Raw genomic sequence first — 15,014 nt, forward strand, 5'->3', positions numbered from 1 at the left:
CAAACTGAAGGTGGCATAGTTCTAAGTTGTCTAAGCCTAAAATTTCAAGTCTGGTGGCATAAGGTATTCTGTTGCAAGTAGAGGAGTGGAGGACTCGTCTAGTAAAATATCTCTGGACTCTCTCAATTGTATTAATGTCCAATATGCTGTGCGGGTTCCAGACAGATGAGCTGTGTTCGAGAATTGGTCTTACTAGAGCATACAAAATGTTTTGTATGCTCTAGTTAGCAGTACAATATTACCGGAGAAAAACCTACGCAGGATTAGGTTAATCCTTAATGCCTTTTCGGCAATGTTGTTACTAATGGAGACACTGGAAGTCCATTGTTGTAAGAATTGTGACCCAGCCTGTGCAGTATGCCCGAAGAGCAATTCTGCTGACATCAGTTTCATTTACTGCCAAGAAAGGATGCTGATTCACAAAGGCTGTACTGGCAGAGCCCGCTGGACCCCAAAGCCACCACATTTTAGGCTGGAAAGTGTCACCCGCCCGAACTAGGAGGATCAGACGAGGAGGCAAGCGAGTTGCGCGCATCCAGAATTTGAGGGTTGAAGGTATCTGGCCGTATACCTAATCCCACCCAATTAATCCCGGTCCGGGCATCCAACCCTTCCAGACCCCCGACGGGGACTCTTCTTTCGGGGGTCCCCGATGTGGGCTGTGCCCGCCAGAGGGCTCCTCTTCCTGTTCAGAAGGGGAAGCTGCTCCTTTCTCGGCCGTGGCCGCCGCTCGGCAGCCCCACATACAGAGGCGGAGTTTCGCGACTCAGTCGCCGCTGCACATCCGGATTAATCTTAAGTGGTTGCTGCTGCGTCCGCCGCCGATACCCACCGCAATAGAGGGACTTCCCCCCCCCCTCGTCCCGCCCCACCTGCAAACTTGCTGGAGCCGCACCGCAGGCTGATTGCAGGTGATTCAAGGCAAATCCTGGAGGAGGGGGGTGGGGCCGTTGGCATCCGGGCCTGGAGGATTTTTTTTTCTTGTTTTTTTGCAGGGGTTGGCTCCGATGCCCCTCGCCTCGGGGTTTTGTGTGTGTGTGTCTGTGTGCAATGGGTAGGTGGGGGAGTCATTGATCGAAATAAAAGCGACGCCGTGGTGAGGGGATTTGGAAAGAGGAGAGCCCCCTATTGACTATCTGTGGGACGTTCTTGGGCTGCAGGGGGCAGTGGGATGGGGGTGAGGGCGGGTGTGTGTGTGTGTGTGTGTGTGTGAGAAAGAGAGAGACATGGGCCCTTGAAGTGGGTAAGGGAAAAAGAACCGCACTTAGAGGGGGTATTTCTTTTTCTGTCCTTTTTAAAGAAAAGAATCAATAACTGCATTGGATTGCCGCCCCCCTCCTCCCATTTAAAGTCCTGGATTCAAGACCTCTTAGGCTGATCAGATTTGGGGGCCAATTTGCTGCTCCCGGATGGGGTCATATGTTGCAGTGGCATACACCCCTAATTAATTTTCAGGACGTCGGTATTATAGTCGCCTCTTGATTCAGGAGCAGGTGGCATATTTCAAAGTATATTCAGGAGCAGAAGTTATTTTGTTATTAAATGTGATTTTAAAAAAAAACCCCACACCATTGGCCTCTTTTTGAACTATAGTAATAGCATCCTGAATATACAGAAGTGTAAAGGTATTGTATTTATTTTCCTCCCTTGTTATTTTCCTGCCGGTTCTGGGGATGCCCATCTCCTGTGTCAAGATATTGCATCTTGCCACTTAAATCTCCTGGGTGGCTTATCGAATCAATAAACTGACCTGAAATGATTATCGATACTGTTGTGTACATTTGATTTGTTGATGAAATGGTACAGTTACACTTGCACAGATCTGGGATAAAAATGACAGCGTCACTCTGCAAAGTTGAAGAAGCTGAGTTTATGTTAAAAGGCTGTGGTTGGGACAAATGACCACGGTAAGGTGTGGTCATTAAAAAAAACCTCTTTTGTGTTTAAATAATGAAAGAAGCCTTGCAAAAAGATTGTATTTCTGTGTGCATTTATCTGGAGGTTAAGTAAAGCTGGATTCAGTAGGACTAATCTCTGAACAGATCTGCATAAGATCATACAGAATGGCTTAAAATTTCCTTCCAGGGCTGAATGAATTTCTTTCTCTTTAAATGTATTTTTAGCTCCTTTGCAAAACTAGGGTTTTCTCACAGTAGCTTATGATACAAAGGCAAACCGGTTCAGTACCAAGAGGATTGTAAAAGCTCAGACATACAATTTCAGAATGTAGATTTTGTCTCTTTCCAACCCGATTCAGAGTATGTCACATTGAGCAAGCTAAGTTTACCCATTATTTAGCACTGGATCAGGATTTGATGCGGTGCTGGAAATGAACTTTGATAGGAGAGAATTTAAGTTCAGAGCACGGCATTGCTTAGGAACCTGCTGACTGCAGTCTGACAGGCTATTTGCTAAAAAAGACTCAAAAGCCAGCCTCTTTGCTGCAGGGGGCTGCAGGAATCTGCAAGGAAAGAAGGATAGTTCAAAATAGCCATCAGGTTCACATTTATTGTCAGCGGAGCACTTTTTCTTCCTGGGAAGGAGGTGAAGATTCTGCTGCTACTGGAAAGTTATGTAGATTTAAAAAAAAAAAAGAAGTATTTTTTTAAGCTGCGAGAGATGAAATAAGCCAAGCTGGAAAAAGAAAGCTGTGATGAATGTTAAAAAAAATAATTAAAATCTGCAGATATCACTAGCGGTAGTCCCAGGGGAATGAGTTTGCTTCAGTCCTTGCCGATTTCTTGGCATTATTTTTTCAGAAATAGTTTGCTCTCCCTTCCCACCTTCCTCCTAGGGCTGAGAGGGAGGGAGGGACTGGCCCAAGGTCACCCAGCTGTGTTTGTGTCTAAGATACCACTAGAACTCATGGACTTTTTGCTTTGTAGCTTAGTGCCTTAACCACTAAACTGCTTGGGGAAATGGAAAGGATGGAGGAAGCTCCCCCACTTTTGGAAAAGTCTGGCAGATCCTGCTTTTGCAAAAATGCTGGGGATTCTTGCAAGTCTTACACACACACACACACTACACACACACACCCCCAAATGTCCTTGGAAGGATAACATCCAAGGTCTCTTTCAGAGAGAGGAAAACACAGTTATGGAATCAATGTAAGCCTATAATGTAAAAGTCCTTCAAGGCCTGTGAAACCTTTTCTGTATTGAAACTGGAAGCCATGGCAACCAAGAATAGCGGCCTGGTCCCCAGATGCCTGCAAGAGTCTGGTGCATGAAAAGCACTTCAAATGGGCTTTTACCCTGGGGCCTTGTATGGGAAATTCTCTTCTGGTTTTAAGGGGAAGCTCTCTTTCTCTGCGTATTTATGGTTATATGTTTTATTGGCATGGAGAGGCAATTACTCCCTCTGTCCTGCCCCAAAATCCCTTTGTGGTAGGGCAGCTGTTGCTGTTTTAACTGGCTACTTCAGTACGTTATTGTTCCCCTTTGGCTTGTTTATTTTTTATTTTTTTTAAAATCAATCTAGAAGCAGATAAAATATGCTTTATGCTTACGGAATATTTTGTTAACATCGATCAAATCAGATGCAATGATTGCTACAAGTCTGGGAGACCAAATCAAAGATGCGGAAAAAAGGCAGCTGGGCTGCAAAATACAATGGGAGGGCTCCAAGTAAGGGAAGTCTGCTTCAGTGAAATCCATTGCATTTAATTTGTTTTTGACAGGTGCTGGTAAGCCTCTGAGAACACTATTTGGATCATGGAGCCATGGGTGTACCTAGACCAGCGTCAGAAGGCTCTGTATCGAGATGTTATGCAAGAAAGCTATGAGACTCTAATGTCTCTTGGTAAGAATACCCCTTCCCTTTTCTTCTATTTTGGAGTCACTGTTCTGTTTGCTCATAGTTGTATTTGATTTCTTAGGTCCAATAAAGACAGCCTCTTGTCATCTGCCATCAGTAGCATTTAACTGATGAGACATGTGACGAAAGGGCTGAGTCTTTGAACTGTTCTTAAGACAAAGGGGTATGCATCTCTCTAAGGAAATATTTAAATAAACAATCTCTCTCACCTCTCCCCCACCACCTCCAGAACTCTACTCAATATAAAGCGAGCTGGGCATTATTGCATATTTCTCAGTTTAGACGCATAAGGGTGTCACAAGAATGAAAGGGATGGGTAGAAAACATTTGGGATTTGCTAGAAGCCCTCATACATGTGCTGAAGGATGACATAGCTTCTAACATACAAATTGTTCCTGGGTATTCTCCCAAGACTCCTGCATGTATAAGAATGCCTCAGGCTGAATGTTGTTTCATTTGATGTCAGGATTCTGCAGAAGGAAGAGTGACTTCCTATACTGCTTTTGCATTGAGAATGTGAGGTAAGATAGGGGGCCACTGCCAGTTTGGAACCAGGATGCGGAAGTGGTGGGTGAATGTGTGTGCATGAAGTTGCGCTTGTGAAAGTGGTGCGTGGGCACGCACAAAACCATCTCCCCCCCCCACACACTCCCAAATCTGCTGAGCTGGAAAGGTTGGAGATCACTGATGTAAGAGATCATCTCCATCTCTTTTGCAGTTGGAAAAACGGTGGTTGATCCCATGGATATCATAGTAATACATTAAAGTGCTGTATTGCAGTTCTTCTTAAACTTTCTCAGATATGAAAGCAAAGATATATGCCCCAGGATAACGTTGCACGATCCAGTCTGGGTCGGTCACTGGGACCAGAGGTTTAGTCTTCTGAGCTTTCGAACTCATACTGGAGCCCATCCTCGCGGAAATTCCCTCTACCAGAATGTGTCTTTCTTAGTTTAAAAAGCACACTGATTTTCTTCAATTCAGTGTTTTAAATAGGAATGATTTGATTGATGGGGGTTGTTCTCTGGCCACTTAATGGACTTATGAGGAGGGGGAAAGATAAACGTTTGTGTCCTGGATCACCATTTGTGACTTTAGGTATAATGATTGGTTGGAACATGTAGATTCCCAGATCCCTGAAGAGTAAAGAATCTGGTGTCAGCCATGGAAGCCATATTTTTATTAGCCATATATTTTCTTAGAAACTTCAAGGCTGCCACAATTAGTGCCTGGGAATTCGGGAGGGGGGAATTCTTAGTGAGTAATAGATTAGACTCAGCAATGTTCTTCTTACAAGTCAAGGACATGTTAGCCTGCACCTGGATGGGAGTGGGTGAAGGTTTGGCTTCAGATAGAATGACGTTTGATTGGGCCATGTGATGGACAGATGGGTGCAGGGGATGGATCTTTGATTTTCACTTGGGGAAGGGAAAAGCCAGAAGTTTCAGATTCGGGTTTTCCCAGATGTGCCAACATGACTTTTTAAATAAATTCTTACTTGGATGGACTTTGTCTCTGAGTGTTGAATTGAAATGGGAAGTTTCTTTGGAATGCTGACATTTAGTTGAAGGGAAACAAGCGCACATGCTTTCCAAAAGAATCAATATCAGACTTCTTAAGCATCAGCACAGCTATAAGGTTTAATTGGACAGTTATCAGAGAGCTCTGTTTTGGAGTGATTTTCAGTCTTGTTTGAGGCTTTGGCCAGAATCCAGGGCACTTTTTGGGGCATTGTGTACATCATTGCATCTTCGGAGAGACGTGCTGAACAGGCTTTACTCCAAACAGTTCTCAGACTTGTTGAGCTAGAAATCCAAGTCCAAAATGTGTACATTGCCTCTGTACTATTGGTTTGATTTACTTGTGGATAGTGTAGCAAGAGTAAAAAAATCCTGCACCTTTCATGACTCAGACTGGAGCTTGTTAGCTCTTTATATCTAACAGTCCTTCTAAACCACTACTTGGGTCATCTTCCTCACTGTGTTGGTCCTTCAGATGTGATTGTGCTGGCTGAGGAGTGATGAAATGTTTGCTGTGAGGAGTGATGAAATGTTTGCTGTTTGCTGTGATACCTGCCATGGATTTCTGTCATTATGTCAGGATGCAAGTAGGAAAGCTTACAATTTGCACCTTGATTTCGCAAGGTCTGTTTTGTCCCTGTAATTTGTATCAGATCCCTATGAATACCAGCATTCTTAGATGCCTACTGGAGGAGATATCTGATGCCTTCAAATGAATTCGGCAATAGCAAGCAAGTTGTGTGAGGCTATGGCGCTGGAGACAGTAGTGTGTGTCTATGTATGGATCTCCATATTGACTGCTCTTTGCTCATTTCATTGAGAAGGTGGCAAAGACAGAATAGAAAAGATTATTGTGACCACTTCATTGATTCAGAACTATCATTTTTCTAATGAAGCTGCTTAATGAAGCTGCGCAGTTCAGTAACTTTCCTGAATCTTACTAGCAGGTTCTGGTCCTGCCTCATAATCCTGTCTCTTCTGCATAATTTGCAGTTAGTAAAATAAAAAGTGTACTCCTTGAATAGGTAATGTTGGCCATGTATGGTTATGTCATTCTAAATGCAAGATTCTAGCTAATGTAGCTGCAATTGTCAGGTTTTTGAGTAAAGGAACTTAATTGTTTGGAGTTAACCCATCCTCTGCTTGGTTATTCCAGAGTTGAGATGAGTTGTTCCAAAAGCCAAATGGATCTTGGTTCCCTTCATTCAACTCCATCTAACATCTCATTTTACAGAGATCAAGACAGTTTTCTGGATTCCAATCACACAATCTCCCTCATAAATAGCCTTGGAGACTTCTGATCCTGTTCTGTACAAGTCTGACATCTGCAAATACAGAAATTTTAAATTGCAATTTCAGACTGCACAAAAAAAATTGTTGCAAGATCTACATAAATGCAAATTGGATGCTAAAGATCATACAGATTTGAACAACTCACCCAAGTAATCAAGTGAAGCTTCTTCCTGTCTTTACAGTTCAAATTCCACTTTCTTTACTTGGAAGTAACTTCCAAACAAACAGGAACTGAAATTGATGTTCAGCCAAAACAAAGATGGAATTGAAATCCCATACCACTGGTTTTTGTATTTAATTGTTTGATTTATATCCCACCTTTCTACTCAAGCAAGAATTCAAGAGGACAAAGAAACTATATATATGTTAGAAATCAAAAATATTTTTTAACTCAAAGCCTTTCAAATGTAATTTCTTTAGCATTTTGTAGGCGGAGCTTACACAATAGGATAGAACTTTCTTTTAGAAAGGGGAAAATATGAACACTGATATGAGAGAATCAAAAGCTAGGCTAAGTTATCCTAAAGGACCAAGAGACTAGTTTTTTTCTCAACGTGGTATCCTCCAGAGAAGCCTATACTATAATTTCATTATCACAGCCAACATGGCTAATGAGAGGCTGCAGGTTGAGAAAGCTGGCTTACAGGTTTAAGAGCTTGCTTTCTGTTCAAGACAACAGAAAGCCATTATCTAAAACTGTTACCCATAACTTGTTCTGTTTTAAAAAAAAAACCTACATAGTAAGATCTAGAAAAGAGACACTTTTTTGTAGAGAGGGAGGGAGGCAAACCAGAGGTGGTATTCAGCAGGTTCTGACCAGTTCTGGAGAACCAATAGCGAAAATTTTGAGTAGTTCCGAGAACCAACCTCTGACTGGCCCCGTCCCCATCTCTTCTCTGCCTCCCGAGTCCCAGCTGATTGGCTGGGCTTTCTTTTGTTGCCCTGCACAGGAGAACGGAGCTGGAAAGCAGGTTAGTGGGGGGTGGCGAGGGAATGGGATTTTGCAGTATCCTTCCCCTGCCACGTCCACCAAGCCATGTCCACCAAGCCACGCCCATAGAGCCGGTAGTAAAAAAATTTGAATCCCACCACTGAGGCAAACATGTTAATGTCATGGTCACTCCTCTGGAATACCTTCTTCCCTAGGACTTTTCAGACCCCACTTGGTGACTAGCTTTATGGCACATTCATTCATGATGAAAAAAAACCCCATGATTTACTCAATTAACATTGAACTAGAAGCTGGAGACTGACAATGCACTAGGCAGAAATCTGATTGGCTTGTTGTGAGTTAACCAGACTTTCCACTTAAAAGCTGGCTGGAAGTGGAGCGGATTTTAACTTTTGTAGTGTACTGGCTTTCATGCAGACTTTAATAGTGATTTTTGTCCCAAATGAGATATGCAAATCACTGAATTTTTTTAAAGCCACTCAGTGAATTTCTTTTGAGTACTTATCCACTAACCTAAGCATTCTTTACTCAGCTTTACACGGAGAAGTAGAGCTATTCCTTGGGTGTTGAAAGCTAGAGAAAAAAAGATAAGTCATTTAACCCTTTATGGGAAAGTCTTGGATGGAGCTTGTTGCACTAGTGGGAGCCAATGAGTGTGATAATGATGGCATTGTCACACTCACAGGCAGTCATAGGCTACTATGGCTCCTCACTCACATACTAACAGCCCGACATTCTTTGTTTGATTCAGGTGACATGTTTGTCCCTTTGTTTCCCTTAAGGACTGGTTTCCTTCTTATCTACCTCCCCTGAAGGGATCTTTTAGACAAGATTCCTGCCTTTTTTGTCCTCTCTGTTTATATGCCTGCTCTCTCTCTCTCTCTCCCTCCCTCCCTCCCTCCCTCTCTCTCTCTCTCTCTCTTTAACCTAGTCTCACTGTATGAAACCACGTTTCTCATTGTAGTTGAATGCTGGGCTCATTTTTCAAAAGTCAGGTGTGCTTTCCTTTAGACCAACTATGGCTATTACAAGTCCTGTGGATTTCAACTCCCAGAATTCCTGAGCCAGCGTAGAATTATACTTTAGATGGGCACATATCTCGATTTGTTTTTTCCAGACATCAAAAGTTTAAATGCTTGGGATCCCCTCTGGTGTCCCTTGAAAAAGCCATACAAGTTTTGGAAAACCTGTCCCACCCCTATATCCTCCCTCCCTCTCTGAGTTTTGACTCCTCCCATTTCCTCTGTGGGAGGTTTTTTTTAAAAAAAAATCAGGTGGGCTCCACCCATTACAGGAATAACCATTCCCTGGCCTAAAGGTCCTTCAGTCTTTCCCTGACTGTCTTCTTGGAGGAGAGAGGAGAATAAAGCCTCAGCTAATGGCAGAGAGCAGAACGACAATAGCTGCCCAGGAAGCTCTCTTCTGGATACTTATTGGTCCTGGTTAGTATTCCTGGTCAGTGGGGAAAAAAAGATGGGAAGTAGGACAGGTGGGAAAGCTGAGGTGTTCCTTTTCCTTGGAAAGGCTATTTCATAATTTTCTGTCTGGACTTTCTGCATCCTATTAGCTGCTTGCTACGCCAGTTCTGCATTGTTAACTACACTTACGTTCCAAAATGGATGCCCTAGACTACCTTCCCTGTGCCCTCTGCCCCATCTTCCTTCCTTGTATCTTTTACCTTTCTTTCTCCAGGATTCCCATTTCTTTTTCTGGTGACATCCTAAATCACCCATTTGGGTTGCTCCCCCCCAACACCTGTTTTTGCCCTCCATATTAAGCAAGGAGTGGGGGACAATTATGGCCTCTTTACAACCTAGGGACTTCAACTCCCAGAATTCCTGAGCCAGCCACCATGACGTCCACAGGTTGTGAGGGAGCCATATTTGCTCACTCCTGATTTAAGTATTCCTCCTTGGAGTTTGCACAACCCTATTTCCTTCTCAGTGCATTTTCCCCCAATTCCTTTTCTCTTTGCAAACCTCATATTGGCCACCTGGCTTCAAGCCTTTTTAATTCCTTTAGCCTTTAGCGTATCCCAAGAACTTGAACCATGATTCTTAGTCTGTTTGGTGTATCTGCTGCTTGGTGGGAATGGATTGGAGATGGTGGAAATGTTACTTTTACTTAGAGGGTCCAGGAAAAAAACATTCCTTATGCAGTGAAAATTGTTATAGTATAATTGAAGTATAATTGTAATTGTAATCTCTAATTGGTAGCTACTGTAACTAGGGGTTAGGCTAGTTGGCCCAGCATAACATTGGAATGGTGCTCCATTCTTATGGTAATTTCTACTTTAGCGCCCTCTAGTGCATTAGGCTATAACAACAGTAATACATTTGCTAGTTTGGGAAAAGTGCTAAGTATATGATAGAAATTGTGGTCTGACACATATGAAGAGCACCAGGTTGGGGAAGGCTGTGAATTCATTTGCCAAATTTATATAGTTTGCTTATTTAAAATATTTATATAGCCCCTTTTCCTTTTTCGTTGCTGCTCCTAAAGCACTATTAAATTAGTACATGATAAGCAAAAGTGAAAATAGAATTATTTTGCTTTTGTAATATAGGTTCTCCTGCTTGAGCAGGGGGCTGGACTAGAAGACCTCCAAGGTCCCTTCCAGCTCTATTCTGATTGATTGATTGAATTTCAAATGGTTGCTGCGGGGGTGGGGGAGTAAACGTCTTCTATAGCCTTATTTTAAATATTATGACTTGTTAATTTCTAGCTATATGCATTCCTTTCAGAAGTAGTAAATAATATATTTGTTTCTAATGTTTCTTTATATAAACAATATATATATATATATATATATATATATATATATATATATATATATATATATATATATGTATGTATGTATGTGTGTATATATATATATATATATATATATATATATATATATATATATATATATATATATATATATATATATATATATATATATATATATATAAACAGCTTTTTAAAAAATGAAGTTATACTTATGACATTTGCCAGGAATTTGGATGTTTCAGTGATGAAAACACCAAATTAAAAGAGTTGGTATAACATGGGCTGGGTGTGATGTTGGCCAGGAGTTTAACTTTTTTGCCTTTGTCTTAGCAGCTAATCAATTGCTAAACAACAGTAACCATGACAACGAGGATGAGGAGGATGTGGAAGAATTGCGGCCAGGTACCTCTCAAAGCGTGCCCAGAAAGGTCAAGCCCTTGACGAGACGGGAGACTCCCAAGCAGCCAAAGATCATTCCTGTGGTGAAGAAGGACAAAGCCACCCAGCGTGGACACGCATTGAAAAAAAGCCTGGAGAGACGTTGCTCAGATTGTACGAGGACCCTTCATTCCACTGGCAGAGGCCGTCAGCGGAGCGAAGCCAACGCCGCTCGGGAGAAACCGTTCCAGTGTAGCGACTGTGGGAAATGCTTCATCTGGAGCTCTCACCTAGAGCGACATCGGCGGATGCATACGGGAGAGAAGCCCTTCAAATGCCTCAACTGTGGGGAAGCCTACAGCCAGAACTTCCATCTCTTGCAGCACAGCTGTGCCCAGCTGATCGAAAAACCCTTCAAGTGTTCTGAGTGCGGGAAGCGCTTTGCCCAGAGCTCAGCCCTGGAGAACCATCAGAAGGGCCATACCGCAGAGAAGCCCCATAAATGCTCGGACTGTGGGAAGTGCTTCATCTGGGCTTCCCATCTGGAGAGGCACCGGCGGGTCCATACCGGAGAGAGGCCTTTCAAGTGCCCTGAATGTGGAGAGTCGTACAGCCAGAGTGCCCATTTGGCCAAGCACCGGCGTAACCACATGGGCGAGCGCCCTTACAACTGCCCTGCTTGCTGGAGAAGCTTCGCTCAGATCTCTGAGCTGGAGGAACACAAGAAGACCCACCTGGGCTGCAAGGACTGCGGCAAGGTCTACCGGAGTCGGCAGACCCTGATGCGGCACCAGCGGGGACACCACCGTGAACGCACCCATCTCTGTGAAGAGTGTGGGAAAGGGTTCGTGTGGGCATCCCATCTTGAGCGCCACCGTCGGGTGCACACTGGGGAGCGCCCGTTCCCCTGCCCCATCTGCGGGGAGAAGTTCGCCCAGAAGGTCCATCTCCTCCATCACAACAAGACTCACTCTCATATCCGGCCCTATAAATGTGGGGACTGCGACAAATGCTTTGGGGATAGCTCTGCTTTCCTAGCTCATCAGCGAGGTCACGCCATGGAGAAGAACCACAAGTGCCAGTATTGCTCAAAAAGCTTTGCCTGGAGCTCCCACTTGGAAAGGCATCAGCGAATCCACACGGGGGAGAAACCCTACAAATGCCCCGATTGCCCTGAGCACTTTAGCCAGACTTCCCAGCTCTTCAAGCATCAGCTCAGTCACCTAGGCAAGAGGCCCTACAAGTGCAGCGAATGTGGGCGCAGCTTCAGCACCACCTTGGAAGTCCTCATCCATCAGCGAACCCACTTTGGGACCAAGCCCTTCCGGTGCTCCAGCTGTGGGAAGGGGTTCACCCGCCGAGCCAACCTGCTCAAGCATCAAAGGTGCCATGTGAAGGAGTCCCCCCAGGAACATTTAATTGAACTGAAATGTGAAGGCAACGGGTTCTCCAGTATTTAACAGCCGAGAACCCCTTGCAAGAGAAGGCCATTGCCGATGTTCTGAAGTTGTGGAGACTCCAGTACTTCTTCAGCTCTTGCAACAGGACCCGATGTTATAAACATGGTGGGAGAGAAGAACATTTTAGGAACAGTTTAGGAAGCTCACAGAAAAGTCTTGGTGGAGGGGTATGGCTTTCACCAGCATATGAAACAAGATCGGTCAATAAGACAATAATAACCATGTTCATTGGTGATGAGGATCCTGATTTACAGTCCATGCGGATGACTTTATTTCACATTTAGTTGATACTGTACATATCAATGTGCCCCAAGGTTGTGGGGAAAAGCTTTATTTCCTGTTCATCTTTATGTTGTAGATCGATAGCCTTGCCTTGGATAGACCAATTATCTCCCCTCACAATCCTTTTTTTTTTTATTTTAAACTCTGGATAATGAAGCTTTAACAAATGCTGAAGACTGACTTCCAGACCTTAATATGCCTGACTGAGACTTTAGTAAATGCTGTGGAAATCTGCATGGGGGCCTGAAAACGAGCATTTGTAAGCTTCTTGAATGTGGAAAAAAAAGCTTTATTGACTAAAGAACCTAAACATCTGAGGCTTTATGCTGGCCAATTGTATTTTAGTGAATACCATAATTAGAAGGTACTGTAGTACCTGAATATCTAGAGACTATCTTAATATCAAACTATTCCATTCTTGACACATAGTTTGGGGGGGGAGGGCTACATGGATAAAAACCCTCCCTATTTTTTCTTGGTTTTTGGAATCCTAGCTGTTTAGTTTCTCCTTAACTAATTTGGAGAGATGTTAGTGCACCCAGAAATATTTGGATTTCTTTTCCAGCATTAACTGTAGAAAACACTTGACTCTCCTATAGTTACGTGGAGTGTTGGTTTAATAAGTCCCAGTCCACCAGGTACATTTGGTTTTGGTGCTTTAACCTGGGTGTTCTTGATAGATTGGTCACAGTGGTTCATTCTTAGGCAGGGAAGTGGCTTTGCTTAACCAAGGGAACGGAGTGGGATGTCGGTTCATTTGGGTTGAGATGGCCCAAAGGAGTAATGTATGGAGGATAGACAATAGATAGATTCCAGAAGAATCCAGATACGGGAATGAGGAACATATATGTGGATGGTCTATGGATGATGGAAAAATTCAGAGGTGGCCAGCCTTTTGTTTTTCAAGAAAATTAGAAACCGTTTCAGGCATTGATCCTGGGTCCGCTGCATAATTTTTGTGTCAGAATTATAAGTGGCGTTTATGAAGGGCCTATTGAGAAGGTGTTGACAAACAGCTCCTTGTGCTATAAAAAGGAAAGGAACAAGGATACCCAGAAATTTTGGATTGATGCGAGTGTAAGGGGAAAAAGAAGCAGAACATGAATTTAATCTAGAGAAGAGCAGGCTAGAAATATAACGAAAGGACATAAAAACTCGGAGGGAGGGAAGAGCCTCCTGGATGTGCAAGGTTAACATTTAGCATTTATCACTGGAGCATGATGTCCCTAGAATTGGGGAGGAAAAAAAGGTGCTGGCGAAACCTGAAGAAGCTTGGAGTTTGAGAAAACTTTCTTGAGAAGAAGTGATTGCTGGTGGAGGCTATGGAAAGCCAAGTTGTGCATCAGGGAGAATTCTAAGCGTGGGGGATAGATGGGAGAGGCCTCAAGCAAAGCCACTTTTGAGTCCTGATGGTCAGTGAAGTTTGATAAAAATAGAGGGAGGGTTGTCTTCCCAGTTGCTGAGGTTGTAAATTATTTCTCCAGCTGCTGTACGATCCTCAAATTCTACCTCAGATTTGTGTTCCAGAAGAATCCACCTGGAAGAATCCATCTTGCCCTTCCCACTCTGTGGCATGCTTACTGAAGAGATGCCCACAGAGGACTGGAATCCTGGCCTTGGGGGGAGAGTGGAGTTACTGCAAACATGCTGTGATTCTGCACATCCACAACACTCTTTGAAACACCAAATTGGAGGATTAATATTATAGATGGACGATGTATTAGTAAAAGGTCTTGTAACCCTGTCTCTTTCTCATCCTATCTGCCTGTGTTTCCCAACCAATTTCCTTTGCTTTACTGTCATGTTTCCTTCAGAATTTCTGTTGCTTTATTGCTTTTGAGGTACCTGTTTGACATGATATGCTTCTCTCGATTTTGCTTTTGTCCTATTCCCCCATTTGTTTTTGTCTAAAGCAAACAAGCATTTTTCTGTTTTAGGACCCCTTTCCCCAACTGACTAATAGAGATGAAAAAGTTTCTAATCTCTGATTTTCTTTGTTGATGGTTAGGAGTAATCAAATAAAAAAATTGTAGCTTATGTACGTCTGATTTTTCTACTATGCGCCGTGCTGTGGGGTTTAGTTTTATCGTTTCAGCAAGCTTGCTGGATGTTTTCAGACGAAATTCTAAAATAGAATGGCTATGACATATATGTATGTAACCCATGGAGACCATATAGAAGCCAGCTCCATAATGCTCACTTGAGTTAAATTGGACTTTCTTTCTGGAATTCTGACTTCCAGAAATCTCAGCCAGCACGTTGCCTGGCCTATTCAGGGATCTGTAGTCCCGATATTTATGGAAGGCATCAGGCCCAAACAGCTGAGCTAAAATATTTGTGGCACTTTAGTTGAAAAGGAAAAATAATTAGGGGGTATGGAAAGAGATTTGTAAGATCAGATAGGGTGGGAAGGAAGTGCCCTTCCTCAGATGTTTGGCTTCCCCCAAACAAAACATTTTGTGGTATTCAGCCAATGTGGCCATTACCCAGTGAAACCAATGGATTGTAGATGTTTAAGACTGGTAAAATCAAGACCAGCTG

At 43.2% G+C, this 15,014-nt stretch overlaps 1 protein-coding gene across 2 annotated transcripts; it reads left to right on the top strand.

The window, feature by feature from the left end:
- The first annotated feature begins 719 nt into the window (after positions 1-719).
- Positions 720-14,510, top strand: LOC113422204 (uncharacterized). 2 transcript variants are annotated; one of them, XM_026682997.2, is made up of 3 exons: positions 720-911; positions 3,680-3,801; positions 10,684-14,510. In XM_026682997.2, exons 2-3 carry the CDS (start codon positions 3,714-3,716, stop codon positions 12,189-12,191), a joined length of 1,596 nt encoding a protein of 531 aa, XP_026538782.1. In that variant the 5' UTR covers positions 720-911; positions 3,680-3,713; the 3' UTR covers positions 12,192-14,510. The 2 variants fall into 2 exon arrangements, with proteins under 2 accessions (XP_026538782.1, XP_026538783.1); XM_026682998.2 differs by having other exon boundaries at positions 721-911; positions 10,687-14,510.
- The last annotated feature ends 504 nt before the right edge of the window (positions 14,511-15,014 follow it).

The sequence above is a fragment of the Notechis scutatus genome, chromosome 2, assembly GCF_049901735.1.
Source record: "Notechis scutatus isolate UNSWTSFEM ecotype Mainland chromosome 2, rNotScu1.2, whole genome shotgun sequence".
Taxonomy (NCBI): Eukaryota; Metazoa; Chordata; class Lepidosauria; order Squamata; family Elapidae; genus Notechis; species Notechis scutatus.

Excerpts from the sequence above, each read along its gene's own strand:
- LOC113422204 (XM_026682997.2), top strand. The coding sequence starts at position 3,714 with ATGGAGCCATGGGTGTACCTAGACCAGCGTCAGAAGGCTCTGTATCGA. Across the intron at positions 3,802-10,683 it reads TGAGACTCTAATGTCTCTTG|CAGCTAATCAATTGCTAAAC; the intron begins GTAAGAATACCC and ends CCTTTGTCTTAG.